Here is a 13,426-nt window from a genome sequence, read left to right on the forward strand (position 1 = left end):
TAATTTAGTAAGGTGAACAAGAACAATTATTTTTAGTATGATATCAACTAATATGAAATATTTAACTTGGCATGGTATTTAATAAAAAAAATAAAAAAGACTTTTGAAATTTTTAATCTAAAAATAATATTTAAATATTTGTGTGCCAGTGTAAAACAATAATTTTCAAGTTACGTTATTCTAATTGAGTTTTTATGTTGTTTTAGCACATATAATCCATGGTTCAATGCTATTGATTTACCTACTAGTAGGCGAATGTGCTTTTCTTGTTTTGTATAAGCCAATATGTTCAGCGGAAGCCATTTCTTTTCCCATTATGACTTTGATTGATTTCTCCGACTTTTGGAAGATCAAAAGTTCATCATGTTAAGGGAAACGAAAGCCTTCTATTTTGTTTGAGTTGCGAAATCCATGTATGCAATTTTATATTCCTCACACATTCATGTTAGTGTAAATTTTAAACTCCTCAACCAAGTAAAAAATTATAAGTAGTTTATTAAAATCGAACCCAAAAAATGCAAACAAAATAAAAAAAAATGGTGGATTTCTCAGGTAAAACTCGATTAAAAAATCTTGCTTACAAAAATTAAACGATCAACCATTGCCAATTGTAAAGTCTCTTTCATTGCATATTGCAATATTTTTCTAAATTTCCAAGGAAATGATCTTACACCACAAATTATAATAGAATGATCCTACAAAGATCTCATGACTTATATATTAGCATCTCCTGGGCAAAAACACTATATAACCAAAACAACATTTGTAATGGATCATAGAACTGATCTCCACTTCGCACCATACAAGTGAAATATTTATTCAGCTTTTCTTTTTCCTTGGAAGAGGGTTTTTGTATAGGGAAAACTATCGGTTCAATATAAAACAGAGTTTAACGGCCAACTTCGTCAGTTGAGTTGCCCTGGAAGTAGAAGCCTAGTAATAAAATAGAGCTTCGTTAAAGCCAATAATTAACCCCAACTAGATTTTCCAAAGAACAGGTGCTCCCGAGCTGCTTTAGTGAGATCGTGAACATGATCTTGAAGGACATATGTCCCATCCAAGTAGCTTCAGAGCTTCCTGAACAACAGAAGAGGGCGCAGCTGTTTAATAAGATAATCACGTCCAGCTCGATAAGCAAGGAAAGATCATCTATATAATAGCGTTAGTTCTTATTTCAGGCAATTAAACTCTCAGATTCAACTGAAAACTTCAGATACTGTGGATACCTATTTTGCACTCTATGAAGCAATCAGGTACGGCCTTGCCACACCACTGTGAAAATGCAACTGATGTGTCTGATCTAGCTTGTACTAAAATGCTCAGCTTCACAAGCTTGACACTGAGCACCGACATTAGGTACATCATACTCCAGAAGCAATACTCACCAGCTTATACAAGAAACTTCATGACCAATGACCACAGAAATTCGACAGATGCCCATTTTACACTATGACCAAGACTTCAAGTATCGTCATCTTCATCATGCATGAAGCAAATGATTAATGCCGTATGCACATGGTTAGTGTTCCAAGCCTTTAACATGTGACAATCTGATTAAAGTATCCATGTCCTTAACCATCCCACAAATATGTATCAACAACCTACCCAGTGTAATACCTTACCCCTACCTTTGTGGGTACAAAGGTTGTTTCCAATAGACCCTCGGCTCAAAAGAAATGTTTCCGAAGCAAAGATTGGAAGAAAAATATGACAAAAATCTATTGAGAAAAAGGATGTATAATGAGTTAATGACTAAGGCAAACCTAATATATGATATAATTATTTAAAGAACTACAATCAATAGATTTAGCAACTCCCTAAGTTATTACCACTTGCTGAATAACCCGGTAAACCCAATTTTGCAAGTTGTGACCCATGGTAGTACCAACATCCCAGACGCAGTTTCAATATAATAACATACCCAGTTTCATTCTATAATTAAAACAAGAAAAGGCTTAGAAAGTTCCCAAATTCATTACGAAAAATATTGAGCATGATACATGACAACTTTGAAAAACCATCCCGCCACAGACCAATAAAAATGTTCTGAGCATTTAGAATGCCTAAGTCAGAAAACTATAAATCCAATAAGCTTAATTTACTGACTAAAAAATATTTCCCTTAGAACTGCCCCATATAAATTTTGCAAAATCATCAACCTAAGTTACCGCAATATAAAAAGAAAGAAAGAAGCCCAGGAAGAGTTCCCTAACCTTGAACAAATTTAACTTTCTGCAATAAGTATCTGATGCTCCATCAGCACAAGTAGATACGATAACTAGCATTATATAATGCTCAAGACTATCAGCAGTACATCTGTGAAGAAATGCCTCTCGCTCAGTGAATGTTCCTATAGAAAATTCCACTATGTAAGTGAATTTTGAGATGCATGCATAACATTCAAGTTGGTATGGGAAACCAACTCTTATTATTTAGCTAGGGCAATGTTGGTAAAAAAACAATTTGGGTTGTTCCAACTTTACCGGATGTCCCCAACGGCAATGCACAATAACTTGTGTGTTTTGAGACCATCTAGAATGTCAGTTGTGCATTTCTTTATAATTCTTCCGTTTTATTTAACCATAATTTCAAGAGGTTAAAAATCAATATATATACATGCAAAATTTAAAAAATACCTAATATATACCGTGTAATTTTTGACCGAGGGGCTCGGGTTCGGGTGAACCCCCTCGCTACCCTCTAGATTTATGTTGCAACTTGGGGGCATTTCTGAAACTCAATACTAAATTATTCTAAGTCTTAATTTCTCAGGATTATGTATTAATGGCTCTCTAGCTTCTCTTTAGTGTAAAAATTATCGACCTGTCATTATAACTTAAAAGAAGATCGAAGAAACTTTCTGGTTGACTTAGTTTTCAAACTTTTTGCGGTTGAGTATACCTTATCCTAAAGCTGATAGACCTACTTCTTCAATAATAGATTCTCATCTCCGAATATGGAAGATGCAATAGCAGAAGCATTTTAGAGAACTATTTAATGACACACCCCTGATGTAGTATCCATTTAATGTGGAGTCCACACAAACTAACCGTAAATAATGGATATTGGGCTTCTTAAGTCCCACATTGTGGGATGAGGGAATTATGGATTCCTTATATGGATTTGAGTAATCCTCCCCTTATAAGCTAAAGTTTAAGGTAGAGTTAGGCCCAAAATTCATTTCTTTACATGGTATCAGAATCAAACTCATCCCAATATACGATTTACCGATATTGGGCCCCCATATTAAATAGTCCACATACTAGATGTTCGGTCTTGGGCGTGAGGCTGGTGTTAAGTCCCATGTCAATGCGATGAGGGAACTATGGACTCCTCATACGGACTTGAGTAATTCTACCCTCATAAGCTAGCTTAGTGGGTTGAGTTGGGCCCAAATTCATTTCTTTACACTAACAAACTTGTAGGCAAGCACACAATGACAAACATCGACATATTAAATGCACCCATAAAGTAGAATAGATGTATCTAATTCATTGAAATCCCATCCAATATAACAGAAGAAATATAAATCTCCAAAATAAATGCAGAAATAGCAAACTAGATGGTCTCAAAACATACAAGGTGTTGTCATTGCCATTAAGGACATCATGTAAAGTTGGAACAACTCAAATTGTTTTAACGAACATTGCACTAGCTAGATAAAAGAGTTACCAGCTTGAACCTTATGCATGCTTCTCAAAACTTACTTCCAGCAACTGCCATCGGAGATAGAGACATAGAGTGTTCTGTAGTAGTAGGTGGTGATACGAGCAGCATAGCTCCAAGAACAATCTCATTAGGAGGAATGTATTTGTTCCTTGCATAAATTAGAATATTTTCATCATTGACAGAGATTTTCAAAGTCTGGCTCCTGTAGATTAGTATGAAGTTGCCTCTAGAGTCTTTCAACAGGTGACAAAATGTGTTTTTCTACGCTCTGATCTCTTTCTTCTTGGGACACTCTCAGGATTCCAGAGAGGATCTTTGACTGCTTCTCCTAACAAAAGGTGAATGTTAGTGTACATAAAACAATAAGGTATTAATACAATAGATCTTTTTACTTTGTGGTAAAACCTTTATTATTTGTATGGTTAAAGTGTAGTTGAACTGATCAGTTCATACCTTAATCGAAAATCCAAATTACCTGTAATTTGTCGATGCCAATTCATTGTGTAAAGGAAAGTAAGTTTTTGAAGGGGAGACACTATAATTAATGATCAATGAGCAAGAAAGAAACCCAATACTTTGTCTATAAGAGTATTATATAATGATTGATTCCCTATTTTTTCTATAGAATATTTTGGCATAAAATTATATCTCCCGCTAATACTACTTCCTTTTTTGGCAAAATAATTAACTTTGTAGATTAAGCATTCTACGTTTCAAACAAAACTAAGAATATGAAGGTACGGCCCTTTTAAGAGTTCCACATGGATATGGGATGGGTAATTGGTCTCCTTATATGGACTTGGACAATCCTCACACTATGAGTTGGGCTTTGGGGTTGAGTTAGGCCCGAAATCTATTCTTTAACAAACCCAAAAGTAGCCTTTTTCAGTTGTATGACCCTCCAGAGCCTAAGATGCTTATCCAGTCCCATGAATCACTCCTATGGTTTCCTTTTTCAGCTATTATCATTTACACCGCTCTGCCACTGTGTAAAAGAATGACGGAGATTTTAATGTTCTCATTTCTTCCCATGTCCTATTTTCCTTTTCTAAGTAGTAATGAATTTTACTCTATTCGCTCCTTTCTACTGTTTTTGTATTTCCTGACCTTCTAAAAAGTTTTATGGTAGTGAATACATTTTTCTGGTTTCTACAATGCTTGTTGCTTTTATTAAACTACTTCGTATTACCTAGAAGTCAATCAAGTAATATAAAGCTTTTGAAGAGTTATATTGGGTAAAGTGGCAGATCAAGGATTTTCACTAAGGGGTTCGAAAAATAAAAATATGGTGCTTGAGTTTTTAACTTGAAACCTCAAGGTGAATTTTGAACCCCCTCAACCACTTAGTCCACCTCCAATCTCATGTTCAAGAGGTTCAAAATACCGTGTAATTTTTTGCTGAAGATTTATGTTGCTACTTGGGGGAATTTATGAAACTCAATACTAAATTATTCTGACTCTTAATTACTCCTAGATTATGTATTAATGGCTCTCTAGCTTCTCTTTAGTGTAAATATTATTGACTTATCGTTATAACTTAAAAGGAGATCGAAGAGACTTTTGGTTGACTTAGTTCTCAAACTTTTTGTGGCTGAACATACCTTATCTAAAGTTGATATACCTATTTCTTTAATAATCAAACTCCCATCTCTGAATATGGAAGATGCAATCGCAGAAGCATTTTATAGAACAATTTAACGACACACCATTGATGTAGTATCCATGTAATGTGGAGTCCCATGCAAACAAACGGTAAATAATGGATATTGGGCTCTTTAAGTCCCACATCATGGGATGAGGAAATTATGGACTCCTTATATAGACTTGGGCAATCCTCCTCTCATAAGCTAACTTTTGGGGTAGAGTTAGGCCCAAAATTGATTTCTTTACATGGTATCAGAGTCAAACTCATCCGATGTTGGGCCCAATATTAAATGATCCAGAGACTAGATGTCCGGTCTTGGGCGTGAGGCGGGGTGTTAAGTCCCACATAAGTGCATGAGGGAATTATGAATTCCTTATATAGACTTGAGCAATCCTACCCTCATAAGTTAGCCCGTAGGGTTGATTTAGACCCAAAATTTATTTATTTACACTAACAAACTTGTAGGCAAGCACACTATGACCGGCATCGGAATTGACATATCAAATGCACCCAAAAAGCAGAATAGACATATCTAATTCATTGAAATCCCATACAATAAAACAACAGAATTATAAATCTCCAAAATGAAGACAGTATTGGCAAACTATATGGTCTCAAAACACACAAGTTGTTGAGCATTGCTGTTGCGGACATCTAGTAAAGTTGAACAACTCAAATTGTTTTAACAAACATTGTACTAGCTAGATAGTAAGAGTTGGCTCACATACCAGCTTGAACCTTGTGCATGCATCTCAAAATTCACTTACAAATTGGAATTGGAATTTCCTACAGGAACATTCACTGAGCAAGAGGCATCATTATCTTCTGCCATTGGAGATTGAGATGTCAAGTGTTCTGTAGCAGTAGGTGGTGATACAAGCAGCATAGCTCCAAGACCAATCTCATTGGGAGGAATGTATTTGTTGCTTGCATAAATTAGAATATTTTCATCATCGGCAGAGATATTTTCAAAGTCTGGCTCCTGTAGAATGTTATGAAGTTGCCTCTGGAGTCTTTCAACAGGTGACAAAATGCGTTTTCTACGCTCTGATCTCTTTCTTCTGGGGACACTGTCAGGATTCCAGAGAGGATCTTTGTATGCTTCTCCAAACAAAAGGTGAATGTTAGTGCACATAAAACAATAAGGTATTAATATAATGGATCTTTTTACGTTGGGGTAAAGCTTTTATTATTTGTATGGTTAATGTATAGTTGGACTGATCGGTTCATATCTCTATTGAAAATCCAAATTACCTGTAATTTGTCGATGTCAGTTCATTGTGTAAAGGAAAGTAAGTTTTTGAAGCTTAGGGGAAACACTATAATTAATGATCTATGAACAAGAAAGAAACCCAATATTTTGTCTATAGAGTATTATTATAGTGATTGATTCCCTGCGGTTTGTTTTGGTAAAACCCTGAATGTGATTTGACAATCACATCGCAATAATCGGGAAACAAAAAGGATGTCCTGCATAAAAATAAATCCGAGTGTCATGAATCTTGATACATGCTTATCAAGTTGTCTTGGAGCACTTTTTTCTGGGTGTGGGGGTGGGGGGTGAGCAAATTTATCCATTTTTAATCAATAGAATAAGAGAAGTTCTTAATTGGAAGCAACAATAATATTGGGTGAACTGTTTCTTCCTTTTCTTTTGAATCAGAAGACTATGCACTGCAGGATTACTTTTGGGGAAGGTGCATCTGCAATGATTTGGCTGTCAAATTTCATCTATCTCATAATTTTCTTTGAGATTAAAGTTTTGGGCTTACTATCATGCAAGCAGAGGAAAGAAATAGGAATACATTAGTTCTCCATTTTTTATGACCCTTGTGCTTAAGAAAGGATTTGATTCAGAACATGCATCATATTTGCTGTGACAAGTCAAGTGCTCTATATATGAGTGAAATTATTTTACCATTTGTTTCTTCCATCTGCATGCAGTTGTCTGAGGATGACCCTGCTGAACCTAGGCTTGATATGTTATTCACTTCTTCTTTAAGACAAGCTGAAGAGCCATCCTGTCCAGAAACCTCTACTCCAACTTCTAGCTTTTTTTCGTCACGAGCCGGCTTCATGTCAGAAGGTCGCTGATAGCTCTCTTTTTCTATGTTTCCATGTCTGGGAATATAGCCATCTAGGGTCCTCCTAACCCGCCATCTTGATCCACATGCATTGCAGAGCACTGGTTTTTCAGGTGGCCCATTTCTCCAAAGAATGGTTTCTGTTTGAGTTCACAATTAATTAGTGTTTAAACTGGGAAAAATTAAGAAAACATTCTTACAGGCAAAAACTTATCTCAGAAACTAAAGCACAGTGATCACTGACAATTAAGATTTCTTGTAAAAAGGTATAGCATGCATTTCACGAGAACAGAAGCATCACGGAACTAGAGTATTTCTTTGCCAAAACAAAAGGAAATATCTCTGTGAAACATGCATAGACTTTTCAAATGTGTCAACTGTTTTTGTACTCAAATTTTCATCACCGTGTTAAGGAACCATACAAAGTAGTTGAACTTTGAGCTTTATGGTGGAAAGATTGAAAAGGATTTGCTTGATACTTCAAGGTACCATGCAAAACAGTTAGCCTCTTGGCAGACTGCATTTATTTGCATGATATATTAAGGAGGAAAGTTACCATCTAAGCCGACAGTGATTAGCTGTATAATATTCAACAGGGACTATCCCTTTCTGTAGTGCTCAACGGTAAGATAATCCCCCACCCACCCACTGGCGGACCACCCACCATTTGATGGTTTATTTACTTCGTATCTTGTCATTTGGTTGTCATTTTCTTGCAACCCTTCTTCAAATACTCCTCTTTAAAGCCGATGGTCTATCAAAAACTGACTTTCTACCCCCACAAAGGTAGGGTAAGGTTTGTGTATATCCTACTCTCCCTATACCCCACTCGTGGGATTATACTTGCTATGTCGTTGTCTATGTGTCAGTAGTTTGGATCCTTCATGCTCTAAATTTTAAGATTCAGGGATACGGATAGAAGTATTGATACAGGTGGAGGGATTCGGCTAATAATAGTTCAAATATCTAAAAAGAGTTATAAAACCACAATTATGAGATATTATGTGGAAAACTTCAGAAGAAAATATTGATCAAGAGAACTTACGCTTGACGCTACAATGGAAACATGGCCCCTGTTTACCCATAAAATCTGGTTCTGAATGATTCCAGTTCGAATCAGGTTGAATGTGCCGCTGCTAACCTAATTTGTTTTGCTCTCAAAATCTAAAATGACTGAATGAGGTGACCTATCACAAGATATATGTAGACTACAACTTTCCCCTTATGACAGCTCAGCAACTTTGATTACTGTAATTTCTCAACTATTTACACTATAACTCCAATGAGAGAAGTATTTGATTCTCTATCAAAAGAAAAAGGGGTGGGGATTTAGGGGGTGGGGTGAAAGCTGGATTTGGTGAATCCTCATTATTTTATGCCTTTAGTCTAGTGGTCAAAGAGTTGCCAAATAACAACGATTTAATGCAGTAATTGCTTGCAATTGTGAAATCAGATTTAGATTTGAAAAATCCAAGGCGCTCAGATTACACTACTGAGAGTAGATCCAGCAAAAGAATGATTACATTCAATTTCTTTGCAATAATGCTTTTTTACATCTGTTTCTCTTACTTACCAATTTTTACATTTGTTTCCCCAAGCACTAGAAGTCCAGGAGTTAGATTAATCATTACTTACCAATTTGATGCCATAAAGCTTGTGAAGTATGGATGCAGAAACAGCAGCAGCATTTCAATGCCTTTGAGATAAGATAGGCATGTAAATAGTAATATCTCTTTGCAAGAGTTTTTTGTGTGTTCTGCAAGCAGTGCTACTGGATGTTCATTTGTTGCATGAGATATTGCTTCACCATCTTGTATTATCTGCACAAAGCGATTATTCATGAAAAACAGAGAATTTTCCTTCATGCCCAATCTCGAGGAAACACTGAACTGAATAACAACACTCAGAAACTAGCTATGATGCACACGGAACAGATGTTCCTGACAATCAACATCGCACTCTAGTAAGATGAGATGTCAACTGGTAGCAAAGGAACAGTTGGTCTACTTGTGTCGTTAGAACCATAGAAAGCAAATCAATTAAATGCAACTTCTGGATGAACTTGCAAACAGTCATTTGTGGGGAAATATGAAAACACCCTGTCGCTTCCTGTGAGAAGCCTATTTAACACAAATGCACCAATATTTCTTGAGATTCGATAATATGTTAGCAGAATATAGAAAGTGAGAAGACCTGGGGCAGTGCTCTTGGTCTTTTCTGATCTCGTTATGTTCTCAATTATTTTTGTATACCATAATAGCAAAACCACATTGCACATCAATGTATGAGAAATATGGAATGTTTAAGCCAGTACTATTTTATGCAACTGGAGTTTTTATTAAAATGGAAAATGCTTTCTACCTCTAACTGGCAATTCTGGGCTGATAGACTGAGCTTCAAGTTCTTTTGATAAAAGTTACAAAACCAGAAAGTTCTGGGACTAGTTGCTAGACTTGGATTATTACATTTGGTATTAGAATGGAAAAAGTTAGTCCAGAAGTACAGAGACTAAGTGATAGCTGATCTGAAGGCAAGACACTGTAAATCAAATCCTACTCTCGAAACAGCCATGCCCATCCATAAACAGACTTCATCAATGGTACATACAATGTTCTTGAACAGAAAAGCTCCTTAGGCTGCATGGAAGGAAGATTTCACAATGGAAAACATGTATCAAATTACTGGCAGAAAGAATTGAATTATAACAGCATTGTTTTGCTTAAGAATTACTTAAATTGCTCTTTCATCTACAATCATGTTATTGTTTAATGTAGTTTTACTATGTGAACCAAATGTACTAATAAAAGACATCATACCTGGAGTTTTCACACTTTCTCGAATGAAATTCACTTCCTTCTCTTCGTCTTGTTTCACCTTTTCAAGTAGCACCCTACTTATAGACGAATTCAAAAATTCTGTTCATCCTTGTGTGAATGCGTTGCTGGTATATGGAACTGACCTACCACTAAAATAGAGCAGATGTAATAGTGATAGGCAATAGGAACATGAGGCATCACATTGGCAAGGCCAGTAAATCAGCAACAGGAGAAGGCGATGTATCGATGGAATATATGACATAGATGCTGGGAGTTAACACTTAGCATGATAATGCCATTTCAGAAGAGGAAATCCCAATTTAGCATGATGATGCCACTTCAGAAGAGGAAAACCCCCCCAAAAAAAAAATGCAGCTAATGTCCATACATTGAAATTTGCAAACATCTGAACCCAAGACTAAATATAATGAAACTTCCTAAAGAAAGTATAAAAATCCTATCTATATGTAAGTTTAACGTGCAGCATATTGACAAAAATTGAGGTATGTACTAAGTCCAAAGATAAAAGGAGTTCAAAATCTGACCTACTAAGCATGTGGAAAGTTACAATTTTCAAGCAAAGTGGGAATTTAACCCTCTCGAAAGAATGTTGCTCATCGGAGTAAACTAGCTCTCCCACATTCACAATGGCATGAGAAACCTAAATGAGGGGCAAACAATTGTTGCAACCCAGTTTCCTGCTTGATTGATGCATTCTACCTCATGCATGGGAAAAGTTGGTGTGATTATTTTAAGACGATATGTACTTTATTACGGCATGTGACAAAATGTAGTTTTCCCACTATTTGGAAGAAGGCCATCCTTGGCCATTTCAGTAAGTGCATTGACTACTGCATCCATGTTCCCTTCGTTGTAGTTCACCTCAACAATAACTTTTGCTAGCTCACCATCAGCAAGTTTACAGGTTTCCAGTGTGCTTTGAATTACTTGATGTAATTCCTCACTCAATTCTTTTTTTAAAAATATCTTTCATGAGCACAATAATACTTACTGTATGAGGAATAAATCCAAGATAAGCCATTTCTCTGAAATGGATTCAAGGCTCTATGCAAATTCCCACTCCTGGAATGACCGTGTATAAGTAAGTTATAAGCTACTTCACTCGGCTTCTTGTGTTTTTGCAGCATCAACAAAAACTTGGTCAGCTTCATTCAACAAACCTTTCATGAAGAATCCTTTAATAAGATCTACCACACTCTTCAATTCAAGATCTTTGCAACTTTCTATTAGCATGGCATAAGTAACACTATTTGGCACTGATTGCTCATACAACAACTTGAACAGAAGCCGCTTTGCTTCCCTAGTGTGAGCTTGTTTGTTAAGCCCATTGATTAGGACATTGTAAGTGACGACATCAGGAAAGAAACCCTTATAGATCATTTTGTTATGCAGGTGAAAAGCACCTTTAATATCCCCATTTGCACAGTATGCACCAATAAGTGTAGTATATGTAAACTTATCTGGTTGCAGTCCTACTCTCAACATCTCTTGGAAAAGTTCACAAACTTCAGTCAGTCTTTGCTTCTCACAAAGACCTTGAATTAGGGATGAATAAGTAATAACATCAGGTAAAATCCCTTTTTCAACCATCTGCTGCTTTACACAAAATGCTCTTTCCAACCCACAGTTTCTACAGAACCCAGATATTATTGTACTATAAGTTACAACATCTGGGACCAGCCTTCTCTGTTCCATCTCTTGAGTCACGCGTAAAGCATCTTCCATCCTGCCCACTGCACAATGCCCATTAATTAACGCATTGTAAGTTACAATTGAAGGGGAAAATCCATTTGAAATCATTTCATTCAAAAGCCTCATTCATAAGACCCTGCTGAGAAAATCAACAATCAATGTTGTGTAAATTCTATCATTGGGATATAATCCCCTAGCATGCAGCTGATCAAAGAATTTCATTGTGCGGTGCAAATTCCCGGTCTTGCACATGCTATTAATCAAAGAAGTCGTAACATCTTGAGACAGCCCATTCCTTAACATTTCCGAGTGCAAAACAAGTGCTTGGTGAAAGTTACCCTCTCTACAATAGCCATTTACCAGTGTGTTATAGGTTACTTCATCAGGCATTAATCCCTTTCCCCTCATCTCTTTCAAAATCTCACTCGTCTATTTCATCCTTCCTTCTCGACACAACCCATTAATAATAATAGCATTATATGTGACCACACTTGGTTCCAAGTTCCTCACTTGCATTAGCTTCAACAATTCGACTGCCTTATCAACCTTATCTATCTTAAAATAACCACCTATTAGGGTATTATAGGTTACAACATTTCGCAAGCAGACAGTTTTTTCCATTTCATTGAAAACAACCAAACCCTTTTGCACAAAGCCCTCGGATCATAATATTATAAGTATACACATTAGGTGATACCCCAGATTTAACCATATCATCATAAAAATTTTGAGCTAATTCGAAAGACTTTAACCATATCATCATAAAAATTTTGAGCTAATTCGAAAGACCCATTACATGAAATGCACTTGCATTGAAGAATTGGTGGTTGCGTGCCCAGTTGATGAATCTTAGAACAAGGGGTTTATCGAATCGGCATTGGAAAAGAACGGAAGAAGCATATTGAGGGGTGAATTGGGAAGAAATGGAGTCCAAGGAAATTGGGTTGTAGCCTTTAAGAATGAATACAGCCCTGTCAACAAAAAGGGTGCTGGAGGAAGGAGGTGGTGAGCCTAGGGTTTTGGATTGGACTTGCCGAGTTGAGCTATGGAGGGCTCTCCGGTAGAGTTTAACAGTAGCATATCGGAAAAAGCTACAACCGGAGTTACGGCGACTGTGATAACATGTTAATACCAGTTACAAAAAAATGCCCTGCAATTTAAGGAATTCAGCATATGACTAAACCTAAAATTAGAGAGGACAAATATACTTTACAACATAAGCTACCTTATAGTAACTACTATAATTTATTTATTTATTTTTGAAGTAGTTGCAATTATTTGCAGAGATTTTTTAGAAATTAGTGCAATATATTATATTACAGATCTTCCTAAAATAGATTATAAAAAATCTCTCCTTCTTCCTTAGCTAGTATGTTTGCGATCTTATTTTGTTTCTTGTATTCTTAGTTCTCTCCTACCTTATCTAGTATATCTACGACCCTATTTAGTTTCACGTAGACGAAATGCTAGCTCAGGGTTTCTCAACATCGTCATCAATA

At 36.2% G+C, this 13,426-nt stretch overlaps 1 protein-coding gene and 1 pseudogene across 1 annotated transcript; both read right to left on the minus strand.

Moving 5' to 3' along the window:
- Nucleotides 1–863: 863 nt before the first annotated feature.
- On the minus strand, nucleotides 864–10,310 carry LOC125853534 (GATA transcription factor 26-like). Its single transcript, XM_049533246.1, has 9 exons — nucleotides 10,215–10,310; nucleotides 9,760–10,034; nucleotides 9,034–9,218; nucleotides 8,444–8,562; nucleotides 7,233–7,538; nucleotides 6,082–6,415; nucleotides 3,673–3,997; nucleotides 2,214–2,350; nucleotides 864–1,077 (listed from the first exon to the last, which is right to left on the minus strand). Exons 4-7 carry the CDS (start codon nucleotides 8,481–8,483, stop codon nucleotides 3,964–3,966), a joined length of 714 nt encoding a protein of 237 aa, XP_049389203.1. The 5' UTR covers nucleotides 8,484–8,562; nucleotides 9,034–9,218; nucleotides 9,760–10,034; nucleotides 10,215–10,310; the 3' UTR covers nucleotides 864–1,077; nucleotides 2,214–2,350; nucleotides 3,673–3,963.
- A 520-nt stretch (nucleotides 10,311–10,830) lies between these two features.
- On the minus strand, nucleotides 10,831–12,571 carry LOC125853531 (pentatricopeptide repeat-containing protein At5g39710-like; annotated as a pseudogene).
- Nucleotides 12,572–13,426: the final 855 nt, after the last annotated feature.

The sequence above is a fragment of the Solanum stenotomum genome, chromosome 1 (assembly GCF_019186545.1).
Source record: "Solanum stenotomum isolate F172 chromosome 1, ASM1918654v1, whole genome shotgun sequence".
NCBI classification, from domain to species: Eukaryota; Viridiplantae; Streptophyta; class Magnoliopsida; order Solanales; family Solanaceae; genus Solanum; species Solanum stenotomum.